The following is a 13,131-nucleotide window of genomic DNA, read 5'->3' as shown; positions in this document are numbered from 1 at the left end:
CAAACTCATTTCATCTCTCATGTTTTCTCTCGTAATACTAACCAAAGGCTCTTATTGTCATACTAGGAGTATCTAAACATTCTAGTAATTTTTAAAAGATGTATAACACTCTAGTAATAAATCAACTTTTTTATACATTCTAGTAATTTTCTTAACTTATAATGACTTTATAGATTTTAGAATGATTAATTTTTAAAAAAGCTTGATTGGTAAAAAGAAGCTTTAGAGACTTTCTAATCCCACAAACCATCAAATTCCTAACGAAAATCGGACCCATTTTAATGTTTTGGCTTTTTGGGCTTTCTTCCCTCTCTCCAACAGGCAACAACTATTTTAGATCAGCCTAAAGTTAGGGTTTTCGTGATTTTCTCTCCGGAGGATAGTTTGACAATGTCGTCCTCAAAGGAGCAACCATCAGAGCAGCCTTCTCTGCTTCCATCACTTCCCGACGACATCATCATTGACATCTTATCGCGTGTACGGTGGTGCGACTATCGAACACTCTCTCTTGTTTCCAAGCACTTCCGATCACTCATTGCGTCGCATGCGCTATACGCGAGACGATCATTCTTAGGATGCACGGAAAGACGTCTCTACGTTGCCCTCTCTAACGGAGTAACCACTTATCACAATCCTTATATTCTCTGCCTGAAAGCCAACGGCGGCAATCACCGCTTGGTCCTTATCCCTTGGCCTACCAATGTGCCTCACGTTGGAAGCTTCGCCAACGTGGGCTCGAAGATATATGCGTTTGATACGTTGAACCGTTACCACCATCTGCCGATTCCAAGCGTTGACTGTAGATTCCAAACGGTGCACCTCGTGTCTTGTATGAACGCAACCATGGATGTTTCAGTTGCTGGCGTCATTGACGGGAAAATATACGTAACTGGATATACTAAAACCCAATGGGATACAGCGGCGAAGATGGTCATGGCGGTGTTCGATGCAGAAACACAAATATGGGAGACTGCGACAGAGACTATTATAGGTCGGCCATATGGTTGTGTGGTAATGGCTGGTAAGATGTACAGGAGGGATGCTCGTAACAGCTTTGTTTACGATCCAAAGGAGAGTAAATGGGAGACAGACAAGAGGCTGAATATGTTTAAGTGGGAGGGTGGGTGTGTGGTTGATGACGTATTGTATTACTACGATATTCGTGGTGGGAAGGTGTTGAGAGCTTATGACCCAAGAAAGAGTAGTTGGGTAGTGGTGAAAGGTTTGGAAAGATTGGTGGCTGAAGGGAGATTTTCAGAATCGTATTACACTGGGAGTTGCGGTGGGAAGCTGGTTTTGTTTTTCTCTAAAGATCGTAGGATAAAAGGTATCAGGTGTGCGCAGATTTCACTGGAAAGGAGGCACCATGGAAGAAGTGAGATTTGGGGTAAAATTGATTGGTGTGATGATGTTTTGTTTCGTAGTGATGATCTTTTCGTTACGAAAACTCTAGATGTTATTCTTTGATGCATAAAGTGGCAAGGTTTTAGTGACTCTCGGGCTGGTTAAGCTTTTTCTTGTCATATGAAATTTCAGACCTTGTTATTCCTTAATGAAATGACAACGCTAGGATATCTAGTTTTCCTGCAATTTATCAACATCTTTACTTTTATCAGCCACATAATTAACCCATAAATCTAACAACTAAACGTCACGGGAACCATCATAGCATATAATCCATATGGTTTACCTAAACACGTGTTTGTATGCTTTTGCACCTCTCTTCATAATGGTGACTAGAGGAATCATACCTTAATTTGTGTTCCTCCGAAAATTGTTCTTGTTATGAATTTCCTCGAAAGTTAAGCTAAGCCGGGAAACACATGTTGATAATAATAATTTAAAAACTGTTCTATAATTCACATTCAAAGATGTTCATATATATATATACCTCCTTGACTTGGTCTCTCCGTTTGACGTCAAAAAAAAAAAAAACACTTGGTCTCTCAAAACTGTTCTCGGTTAACCGGTTATCTTAGCTGAACCTCTCCACATTTTCCATGAACTCGTTCATCTCAGAACATCTCAGCTTGTAACAGTTGTCCCTCTCTTGGTCTTACCCCTTTAACTCTTCAACCTTGCTCTTGAGCGTCCTATAATATTCAAAGATCAACAGATTGATTGATATCATCATATAACTATCCAAAAACCAAGAACCATGATTCTCACGGCTGGTTATTATTGTTTTTGTCATATCAAATTACTATTATGTAAGGTGAGCCATCATAACATAGAGTCCATAAGGTTACATGCAAACGTGTTTATATGCTTTTGGACTTATAGTTTCTAGTTTATCGGATTTATATTCTTCTTTTTGTGTGTTTGTTATGTTTGAGATAAATATTGTTCACACCTCCATGAAATTTCCATTTGGATAATATCTACTGCGAAGGAATTGTGCGCAAAGCGAATCAGGGTCCATCAATAATCTCCAGCCTTGCTTCGCAAGTAAAGCTTGGTTGAATTTCTCAATGTCCCGAAATCCCATTCCACCTTGGTTCTTTCCCATACAGAGTTTTTCTCAGCTGATCCAATGAATCTTAGACTTTCCCTCTTGCACATCCCACCAGAACTTCGACATCGCACTCGTAAGATTCTTACATGTAGTTTTTGGCAATTTAAAAACCAACATTGCGAAGACTGGCATTGCCATAGCCACGGTTTTTAGCAAGATATCTTTTCCCCCAGCTGAGAGAAGCCGTCCATACCAACCATGAAAGCGTGATTTCATCTTCTCCTGGAAGTACTGAAGCATCTCCACTTTGGATCCACTGAAACATTCCGGTAACCCAAGATATTTACTGGTTCCTCCTTCAGCCTCAATACCAAGGATTTCTTTTACTTTGACCTTCCGTGACAACTCAATCTTCGCACCAAAAGTTATAGAGGATTTTGCAAGGCTGATCATCTGTCCTGAGCTCTCCTCATACATTTTCAAGATCCTACGAATCTCTGTGCATTGCTCGTCTGAAGCCTTCACCATTAGTAGCGAATCATCAGCAACGAACAAATGATGTATCGCTGGGCCATCCTCAGAGAACTTTATCCCTTCAATATCACCCATGCTCTCTGCTTTGTTCAAAAGATGGGATAAACCTTCAGTGCACAAGTCAAAGAGAAAGGGTGATAACGGGTCCCCTTGTCTCAAACCTCTCTGTGGGATTATCTTCCCTTTCTCCTCTCCGTTGATCAGCACCGAATATGTGACAGAAGTAACACAGAACATAATCCAATCAACAAACTTCTTCTCAAAACCCATGACAGTCAGAAGCTTCTCCAAATACCTCCACTCTATACGATCATAAGCTTTAGACATATCCGTTTTGATCGCAATGAACTCTGATGAGATAGATCTATGAGTACGCAGTCCATGAACCACCTCATGCGCTATAATAATATTATCAGATATCAGCCTTTCAGGAACAAACGCAGATTGTGTGGGCAACACCACCGTTTCCAGCAGCGGCTTCAGTCTTGATACGAAGATCCTCGATATGATTTTGTACATGACCGTACACAGGCTAATCGGCCTTAGATCGACCATTCTCTCAGGGTTTATCACCTTAGGGATCAAACATAACTGTGTGACATTCCATTCACGTGGGAAAGAGCCAGTTGAGAAGAATGCTTTTATCTCCTTAGTGATATCTGGGCCAATGATGTCCCAATACTTCTGGAAGAACAAACCATTTAGACCGTCCCAACCTGGTGCACTTGACGATTTGATGCCAAAAACAGCGTCACGTATCTCCACGTCAGAGACCTCTCTTGACAATTTTTGGTTTATCTCCGCAGTTACCCTTGCTGGAAAGCCATCAAAGATATCTGAAAGGTCTCCTCCAACACCTGACGAGAACAAAGAGGTAAAATACTCCACAGCTACTCGACCCATCGCCTCAGCACTTGTGGCTTCTTGTCCCGAGTTATCAACCAGTTTTGATACTTGGTTCCTCTGTCTCGCATCTTTAACCGAAGCATGGACGAAACTGGTGTTGTTGTCTCCAACCACTAGCCATTTGTCTCTACTCTTTTGGCGCCAAAATTCTTCTTCATCTCTAAAAGCCTGAGAGATTTCTAATTTTAGAAATTTAATTTTCTCCCAATCAGGTACTCCAGATGAATATTCCGCCTCTAGATCAAACCGTAATCCACACAGTCTTTCCTTTGAGTTGTTACTACAATCCCTTTTCCATCTACCCAAACTCCTGCGCACACTACCAAACCATTCTACCAAGGATCTCTGATCATTCCCATTCTGCCTTTTCCATGCCTCCATAATGCATTCACGTACTTTCTGCTTCCCAACCATCCTCTTATCAAACTTGAAAGATCCCAATCTTTCCAAGAAGACTTGGATCGCAAGGGGATAATTGCGCTTTCACTCTTTATTACCAAAACATAGATCAAGTTTGATTTGGATGTATTTCTTGCACCGCACTCCTGACCAGGTAAAGCTATCACCCAAGCCACTGAGCTCAGTCATCCCACACACACTTACACAGTCTCTAAAATTCTTGAAAGATCCCTCACTCCTGCTTGGTCCCCCTATCTTTTCTCCATTGTGTACGCGTGGAGGAGCATCTTGGTTGGTCGTCAGTTTCTGGAGAAAGGGCTACGAAGGACAATTGGCTGTGGTGAGGAAACATCTGTTTGGTTGGATAAGTGGCTTTTCAGTGAGTCTCCAATAGCTCCCTTACGTAAACCAATCCTTTTTGATGTGGATTTAAAAGTTTCAGATCTTATTAATCCACAAACTAAGTCATGGGATAGGGGAAAACTGGAGGAAAGTTTCTTCCCACCTGACGTTGAAAGGATTCTAAAACAGAAGCCGGTCTTGGAAGAGAAAGACAGCTACGAGTGGGTACATACACATTGGGGTGGTTACACTGTGAAGTCTGGGTACTGGTTAGCTTCTTGTCTAGACAGCTCGGAGACTCGAAAGGAATGTTTAGCGCAACCGTCGATACAGGGTCTTTTGGAAAAAGTCTGGAAGGTGAAAACAGTACCAAAGATCAGGATCTTCATGTGGAAAGCCTTATCGAGTTCTCTCTCTGTCAATGATGGCTTGATGGCTAGAGGTTTAAAGATAGACCCACGCTGTCAAAGATGCGGTATGGAGGGAGAGTCTATTAATCATGTGCTATTCACTTGTCCGGCTGCTCGTCTTGTGTGGGCTCAGTCAAATTTTCCCTTCCCGTGACGAGGTTTTGAGAACATGACTCTGTTTGAGAACTTCAACTATCTACTCTTTCTGCCAAGATACCTCAAAGTTCCTGATGAAATTGGTCGTATGTTTCCATGGATTCTTTGGATTATATGGAAGAACAGGAATTTATTCTTATTCGAGGGTAAGGAGTTTGCGGTGGAAGACACGATGGCAAAAGTCATTGAGGACTCTGGCCACTGGTTTGAAGTTCAGAAACGCAGGGATGAAGAGGATGAAGCTGGGAATAGAGAGCTTCGTGTTAGAAACAGGTGGTAGGGGCCAAGCGCAGGATCTCTAAAATGTAACGTGGGCTTGCAGTGGTCAAAAAGAAATAAGACTCTCGGCGCAGCATGGGTTTTAAGGAACTGTGGAGGAGAAACTCTGTTGCATAGTAGAAGGGCTTTTGCAAATGTTGAATCTTTCGTGGATGCGAAATTCTTAGTCTTGTTATGGGCTATTGAATCAATGCAAAGCCATCATGTGACAAAGGTTATCTTTCAAGTGGATTTTGCAGATTTGGTTGGTGCGGTAACCAAGCCTAAAGCTTGGCCAGCTTTCAGATATCAAGGTGTTGAGCTGAAGAAATCTTTGGTAAACTTTCAGGAGTGGACAATTTTGGTCGTTTCGTCGGGAGCTAATAGATGTGCTCAAGCGATCGCAAAAAGTGTGACAAGGGAGAAGAGGGTCCAATCTTATGTGGCGATGGGTAACCCCCAATGGTTGAAGGAAATGTTCGAAACAGATTTGCAGAGAATGGGATGACTGGTCTTTCAGATATTCATTGACTTGACGTTGGTTGTTGAGGGTGGAGTTTCATGCTCGGTGCCCGCTGGAGGTTTTTGCTTTATGTGCTTATTCTTTTGGTTGTTATGGTTTTGGTTTTAGACATTTCGAATGTTCTATTAATAAAGTTACGCAAGAGTTAAAAAAAAACATTGTTCACACAAAAAAAGGAAAAAACACAAAGCCCTAATTAGGCCTGGACATTTTAACCTGGACCCGAAAATCTGAACCGGAACCGACCCAAAAATACCCGACCCGCAACCGAACCGAAAATTTACAAATATCTTTTGGGTCTAATTTTTTTTACCCGAAAGAACCGGAACCGAATAGATCCGGACCCGAAAAGAACCGACCCAAATAGACCCGATCCTATAAGAACCGATTTGTACCCGGCTTAAAAACATGTATATCTAAAACATGTTTTCTTTTAATTATTAATAGTTTCATTTAAGTTATTTTGTAAAATTTGAGATATATATGACAAATATCAATTAAATTTGATCGAATTGGATATGTCATATCTTTTTCAGATCTTAAATACCCAAACCCGACCCGGACCCGATATGGACCCGAAAAAATACAGATATTTTATGGGTATTTTAATTATAGACCCGAACCGATCCGGATCCGAGAAAAACCGACCCGAACTCGAACAGAAAATTTATAAGTACCTATTGAATCTAAATATTTAGGACTCGAAAGACCCGGACCCGAAAAGAACCGGCCCGAATCCGACCCGAAAATCCGAACGCCCATGCCTAGCCCTAATAGCTGAACCTATTGTTCTATTTAAAATAGGAAACATGGGTGTATTTGATTAAAGCTATGTAAACTAAATTTTAATGTTTTGGGCTTTCTTCTCTCGCCTAAAGTTAGGGTTGTTGTGCGTTTCCCTCTCATATTGGAGGATAGTTTGAGGATGTCGTCTAAAACTAGGTCAACGAAGGAGGAATCGTCAGAACCGCCGTCTCTGATCCCGTCACTTCCCGAAGACATCATCGTTGACATCTTAGCACGTGTAGGGAGATGCTACTATCCAAAACTCTCCCTTGTTTCCAAGCACTTCCGATCGCTTGTGACCTCCCACGAGCTATACGCAAGACGATCATTGTTAGGATGCACGGAACACTCTCTCTATGTTGTCCTCTGTAACAAAGAAAACGATAATCACTATTGCTATGTTCTCTACCGGAAAGCCAACGGTAATCACAGCTTGGTCCTTATCCCTTCTCTTCCCAAAATGCCTCGCAGGGGAGGCTTTGTTGCGGTGGGGTCAAGGATATATGTGTTTGGTGGGTTTAAGTCAGTTCCACAGAATGCGATAAGCATTGACTCCAAACGGTGCACCTCATGCCTAGTATGAATGTAACCATGTATGTTTCAGTTGCTGACATCATTGACGGGAAAATATATGTAACTGGATACTGTAACAACCCAACGAAGATGGTCATGCCGGTGTTCGATACAGAAACAGAAATGTGGGAGCCTAAGAAGACAACGCCAGAGACAATGAGTGGTTACCTGTGGGCTCGTGAGTGTGTGGTTATGGCCGGTAAGATGTACATGAGGGATCCTTCTTACAGCTTTGTTTACGATCCAAAAGAGAGAAAATGGGAAACTGACAAGATGCTGAATAAGTTCAAGTGGAGGAATGCGCGTGTCGTTGATGACATATTGTATTATTTCGATTATAGTTGGGAGGTGCCGAGAGCTTATGACCCAAAAGGGAGTAGTTGGGTAGTGGTGAATGACGGAGAGACCTACAAAGATGACGGAGTTGTGACCTATCAGCTTATGTAATGTAGGGTATAAGATTAATTCGAAAGTTTTGTGTCAACGGCTGAAGGTATTGCTGCCTTCCCTAGTTTCAGAAACGCAATCGGCATTTGTGGCAGGGCGACTGATCTCTGATAATATCCTTATAGCACAGGAAATGTTTCATGGATTACGGACTAATGAGGCGTGTAAAGGCAAGTATATGGCAGTCAAAACGAATATGAGTAAGGCTTATGATCGGGTTGAATGGGCATTTATTAAGGCATTATTACAAAAGATGGGGTTCCATGAGCATTGGATTAAACTAATGGTGGAATGCATATCATCAGTTCAATATCGGGTTCTTTTGAATGGCCAACCAAAAGGACTTATTATACCACAGAGGGGCTTACGACAAGGAGATCTTTTATCTCCCTATTTATTCATTCTGTGTACTGAGGCTCTGATATCAAATATTAAGAAGGCGGAGAAGGAGAAACAATTAACAGGAATAAAGGTGGCCAGGGCATGCCCATCAATATCACATCTGCTTTTTGCGGATGATAGTCTCTTCTTCTGCAAAGCTCAAAAGGAGGAGTGTCATACTATTCTAATGATATTAAAGGAATATGAGAAAGCTTCGGGTCAACTTATAAACTTTGATAAGTCTTCAATTCAATTTGGACATAAAATTGAAGAATCTGTCAGACAGGAGCTAAGGGATGTTTTGGGCATTCAAAATTTGGGAGGAATGGGAACATACTTAGGATTACCGGAGAGTCTTGGAGGTTCTAAGATACAAGTTTTTGTCTTTGTTCAGGAACGATTAAATAATAGGGTCAATGGTTGGACTTTTAAGTTCTTTACAAAAGGAGGAAAGGAGGTGATCATCAAATCCGTGATTACGGCTTTGCCAAATCATGTGATGTCGTGCTATCGTTTACCCAAGGCTACTGCAAAAAAATTGACGAGTTCGGTAGCTCAGTTTTGGTGGAGCCCAAGCGGTAGCACAAGAGGAATGCATTGGAAATCATGAGACAAAGTATGTGTAAGTAAGGAAGATGGAGGTTTAGGGTTTAAAGATATGACTGACTTTAACACTACAATGCTTGGCAAACAATTATGGCGGCTGATACAAAAGCCAGATACTCTATTTTCTAGAGTTTTTAAAGGTCGGTATTACAGGAATGCTTCACCCCTGGAACTGATTCGTTCATACTCTCCGTCTTATGGTTGGCGGAGTATTGTTTCTGTTAGATCTCTGGTAAGCAAAGGACTAATCAAAAGGGTGGGAACAGGATCCTCCATATCTGTATGGCATGATCCTTGGCTCCCAACCACTCGCCCGAGACCAGCAAATAAAAATCAACACAATCTTTACTCAGACCTTACAGTGGATTCGCTTATTGATCCTCATTTGCGAAGATGGAATTCGCAGGCGATTTGGGCTTTGGTGGACCCACAGGATGTGAAATTAATAGAGAGTATACCTTTGAGTAGGACTCGGATGGCAGACAAAGATGGATGGCATTTTACAAATAATAGAAAATACACGGTTAAATATGGATATCAGGTGGAAAGGATATATCCAGATAGGGAAAAACCACCAGTAGTGTTTGGACCTACTGTGGATATTTTGAAGGCACATTGCTAGAAAATACGGTGTCCACCAAAGATTAAACATTTCCTATGGCAATTGGTGACAGAGTGTATAGCAGTCAAGAAAAATCTGCATAAGCGAAGGATACCCGGAGACATTGTTTGTGCAAGATGTGGTGCGGAGGAGAAATCAATCAACCATGTGTTTTTTGAATGCCCTTCTGCACTTCAGACATGGGCTCTTTCAAAGATTCCAACAAATCTAAATATGTTTCCGACAAGTTCCCTCTTTGTGAACATGGATCATCTTTTTTGGAGAGTGCTTCCACAGTTGGAGGATCATCAGTTTGCATGGATACTATGGTATATTTGGAAGGGAAGAAATAATAAAGTCTTTAGTAATATGGATGTAAATCCGCTAGATACCCTTAAACTGGCTGATACGGAATCAAAGCTTTGGGCTGAGTCACAAATTCTGACTGATGAAAAGAGGTTTCAACAGGTTGGTGCAATGGTTCTTCAGTCAATCCCAGGAAGATGGTGTTTTACGGATGGTTCCTGGAAAGACAATGATATTTTCTCAGGACAAGGATGGTATAGTACTCTAGAGGGATTTGCGGGTTTGATGGGTGTAAGGAATGTTCGGGCGTCCCTTTCTCCACTTCATGCAGAAATGGAAGCTTTGTTATGGGCAATGGAATGTATGAAAAACTTACGACAATTTCAGGTTACGTTTGCAACGGATTGTTCTCAATTGGTGAAGATGGTTTCAACACCAGAGGATTGGCCAGCATTTGCAAGTTATTTGGAGGTTATAAACAGCTTGAAGGAGAGTTTTTCCTGTGCAGAGATTATCTATGTCCCAAGAACGCAGAACAAGCAGGCGGATAGCTTAGCCCGTAGCACTAGGAAAGAAATGTCTTTTGTAGTTCACATGGATCAAGATCTCCCAGTTTGGTTCACAGAGTCTATATGAGTCTGTAAAATAGATGACAAAAAAAAAAAATTTAATGTATATATATATTAAAAATATATTCATTAAAAATAAATATATTATATATTATATACTAATTTTTATAATAATTTTAAATATCATACTCATACTGCTTAACCAATCATGTTATTAAACAGTTTAATAAAAGCATACAGCAGCATACTGCTTTACCAATCAAGGCCATAAAATCCATATATATACCTGCAAACGTGTTTATATGCTTTTGGACTTATAGTTTGTAGTTTGTCGGATTTGTAATCTATTTTTGGGTTTTGTTATGTTTGAGAAAATTTCATTAAAGGAAAAAAACACAATTAGTGTTATCTTGTGTATTTGATAAGCTATGTAAACTATTGTTCCATTTAAAATAGGAAACATGTTATATTGTGTATTTGTCTATTTGATGAAAGCTATGTAAACTAAATTAGTGTTAAGGGCTTTATTCTCTCGCATAAAGTTAGGGTTGTTGTGCGTTTCTCTCTCATATTGGAGGACAGTTTGAGGATGTCGGTCAAAGAAGGAGCAATCTTCAGAACCGCCGTCTCTGATTCCATCACTTCCCGAAGAGATCATCGTTGACATCTTAGCGCGTGTAGGGAGATGCTACTATCCAAAACTCTCCCTTGTCGTTGATGACGTATTGTATTACTACGATTCTGTTTCGGAGGTGCCGAGAGCTTATTATTAAGGACACAAAGCCCATATCACACAATGAGGCTTTAGTGTCTCAAACCCAAGTGAAACCAGAGTCCAGACCTAGTTTCGACTTATCCGTTTTGTCTCCTTCCTCTGTCCTGTCTAACGGTAAGAAGATAGAGACGACAGCTGGTCGCTGTACGGTAAAGGTGCAGAGCCAAATCCAGCTACACAACAGATTTGGAGCTCTGGGATCGCGAGCCCTGACGTGTCACTAATCATCATGCTTCCTGCCCTTTATGGCTTTCCTCATTTTATATATAAGCGTATCTACGCTCTTTGTAAACCTGAAGTTGAACATTAATAAAGCATAAGTTTCATCTTCACATTTTATCTCTAAACATTCACATGGTATCAGAGCTTCAGTAATCATGGCTGACTCACCTGATCCTCCTCATAACGCTGTTCTTACTATCAATCAGTGCGTTACTTTAAAGTTAAGCTCCACCAACTATCTTCTGTGGAAGCTTCAGTTCGAGACATGGCTGAGCAGTCAGATGTTGTTAGGTCATGTCACCGGAGGCACTCTGCGTCCCTCACCAACGATTCAAGTCAAGACTGGAGAGGTTGAAACCGAGGCTCCAAACCCTGAGCTTGTCAAGTGGGTTCGTGATGATCAAAAGATTATGGCGTGGTTCTTTGGCTCTCTCTCTGAAGAAGCACTCAGGTCCGTCTATGGTCTTCAGACTGCTCAGGAAGTTTGGTTCTCTCTCGCTAAGAAGTACAACCACATCTCTGCCTCACGAAAGTGTGATCTCCAACGTCGTCTGCAATCGGTCTCTAAACAAGGCAAGACCTTGTCTGAGTATCTCAGTGGGGTTACGCTCATCTGGGACCAGCTTGACTCCATTGGATGTTCAGTACCTGAAAATGAGAAGATTTATGGCGTGCTTAATGGTCTTGGACAAGAGTATGAGTCCATTGTTGCGGTCATCGAGAATGCTTTGGACTCTGATCTTGGTCTGACTCTGGATGATGTGGAGATAAAGCTCACCAACTTTGACGAAAAGCTTCAAGCCTATACTTCAAACACAACGGTCTCTCCACATCAGGTGTTCTCCACAGGACGAGGTTACTACAACAACAGAGGTCGTGGTCAAGGTCGTTCTGGCTTTTCTCGTGGACGTGGTTACTCAATAAGAGGAAGAGGTTTCCGTCAGCAAATCAACAATGGCTCTTCCTCCGATGCTAACGCACGTCCCACATGCCAGATCTGTCACAAGTTTGGTCACTCTGCCTATAAGTGCTACAAGCGTTTTGATCATGGCTATCAGCCTGAGGACTACAACACGGCTCTTGCTGCTATCAGGATCTCTGACAACAATGTGCAGTTTGGTCAAGAGTGGTATGCTGATTCTGGCGCAACGTCTCACATTGCCAACTCTCACGCTCATCTCCAGTCAGCTCAGCGCTATCACGGTGATGATTCTGTCATCGTAGGTAATGGTGAGTTTCTTCCCATTACTCACATAGGCTCTGCTGTTCTGTCTGGTGAAAGAGGTAACATACCACTGCTTGATTTTCTTGTTTGTCCTGGAATAACTAAATCCTTATTATCTGTGTCTAAGCTCACTTCTGACTACCCCTGTGCTATTGAGTTTGACTGTGACGGTGTGATTGTGAAGGACAAGCAGACTCAACAGCTCCTCACCAGAGGAAGCAGACATAAGGATCTTTACATGTTGGAGAACTCGAAGTTTATGGCTTACTATTCCATCAGACAGAAAGCAACAAGTGATGAGGTGTGGCATATGCGGCTTGGTCATCCTCACAAGGAAGTTCTTCAACAGCTTTCTGCAACTAAAGCCATCGTTATTAATAAGTCGAGCTCACAGATGTGTGATGCTTGTAGATTGGGAAAATCAACTAGACTGCCTTTTCTTTCTTCTGAGTTTGTGTCAAATAAGTGTCTTGAACGCATTCATTGTGATTTGTGGGGTCCTTCACCTGTAATTTCGACTCAAGGTTTCAGATATTATGTGATCTTCATTGATAATCACTCACGATATACATGGTTTTACCCTCTACGGCTTAAGTCTGATTTCTTCTCTGTATTTCGTGGCTTTCAAGAAATGGTTGAGACTCAGTTTGGCAGTAA

At 41.5% G+C, this 13,131-nt stretch overlaps 2 protein-coding genes across 2 annotated transcripts; both read left to right on the top strand.

Moving 5' to 3' along the window:
• The first annotated feature begins 390 nt into the window (after nucleotides 1-390).
• LOC106392774 (F-box/kelch-repeat protein At4g38940) lies at nucleotides 391-1,467 on the top strand. Its single transcript, XM_013833559.3, has one exon. The coding sequence runs from the start codon at nucleotides 391-393 to the stop codon at nucleotides 1,465-1,467; it is 1,077 nt and encodes a 358-aa protein (XP_013689013.1).
• Nucleotides 1,468-6,908: 5,441 nt separating this feature from the next.
• On the top strand, nucleotides 6,909-7,352 carry LOC106392772 (F-box/kelch-repeat protein At4g38940-like). Its single transcript, XM_048755457.1, has one exon. The coding sequence runs from the start codon at nucleotides 6,909-6,911 to the stop codon at nucleotides 7,350-7,352; it is 444 nt and encodes a 147-aa protein (XP_048611414.1).
• Nucleotides 7,353-13,131: the final 5,779 nt, after the last annotated feature.

Source organism: Brassica napus, chromosome C4 (genome assembly GCF_020379485.1).
Source record: "Brassica napus cultivar Da-Ae chromosome C4, Da-Ae, whole genome shotgun sequence".
Taxonomy (NCBI): domain Eukaryota; kingdom Viridiplantae; phylum Streptophyta; class Magnoliopsida; order Brassicales; family Brassicaceae; genus Brassica; species Brassica napus.
This window is presented reverse-complemented; position numbering and strand designations above follow the sequence as displayed.

Coding starts and splice junctions, on each gene's coding strand:
- LOC106392774 (XM_013833559.3), top strand. CDS start 391: ATGTCGTCCTCAAAGGAGCAACCATCAGAGCAGCCTTCTCTGCTTCCA.
- LOC106392772 (XM_048755457.1), top strand. CDS start 6,909: ATGTCGTCTAAAACTAGGTCAACGAAGGAGGAATCGTCAGAACCGCCG.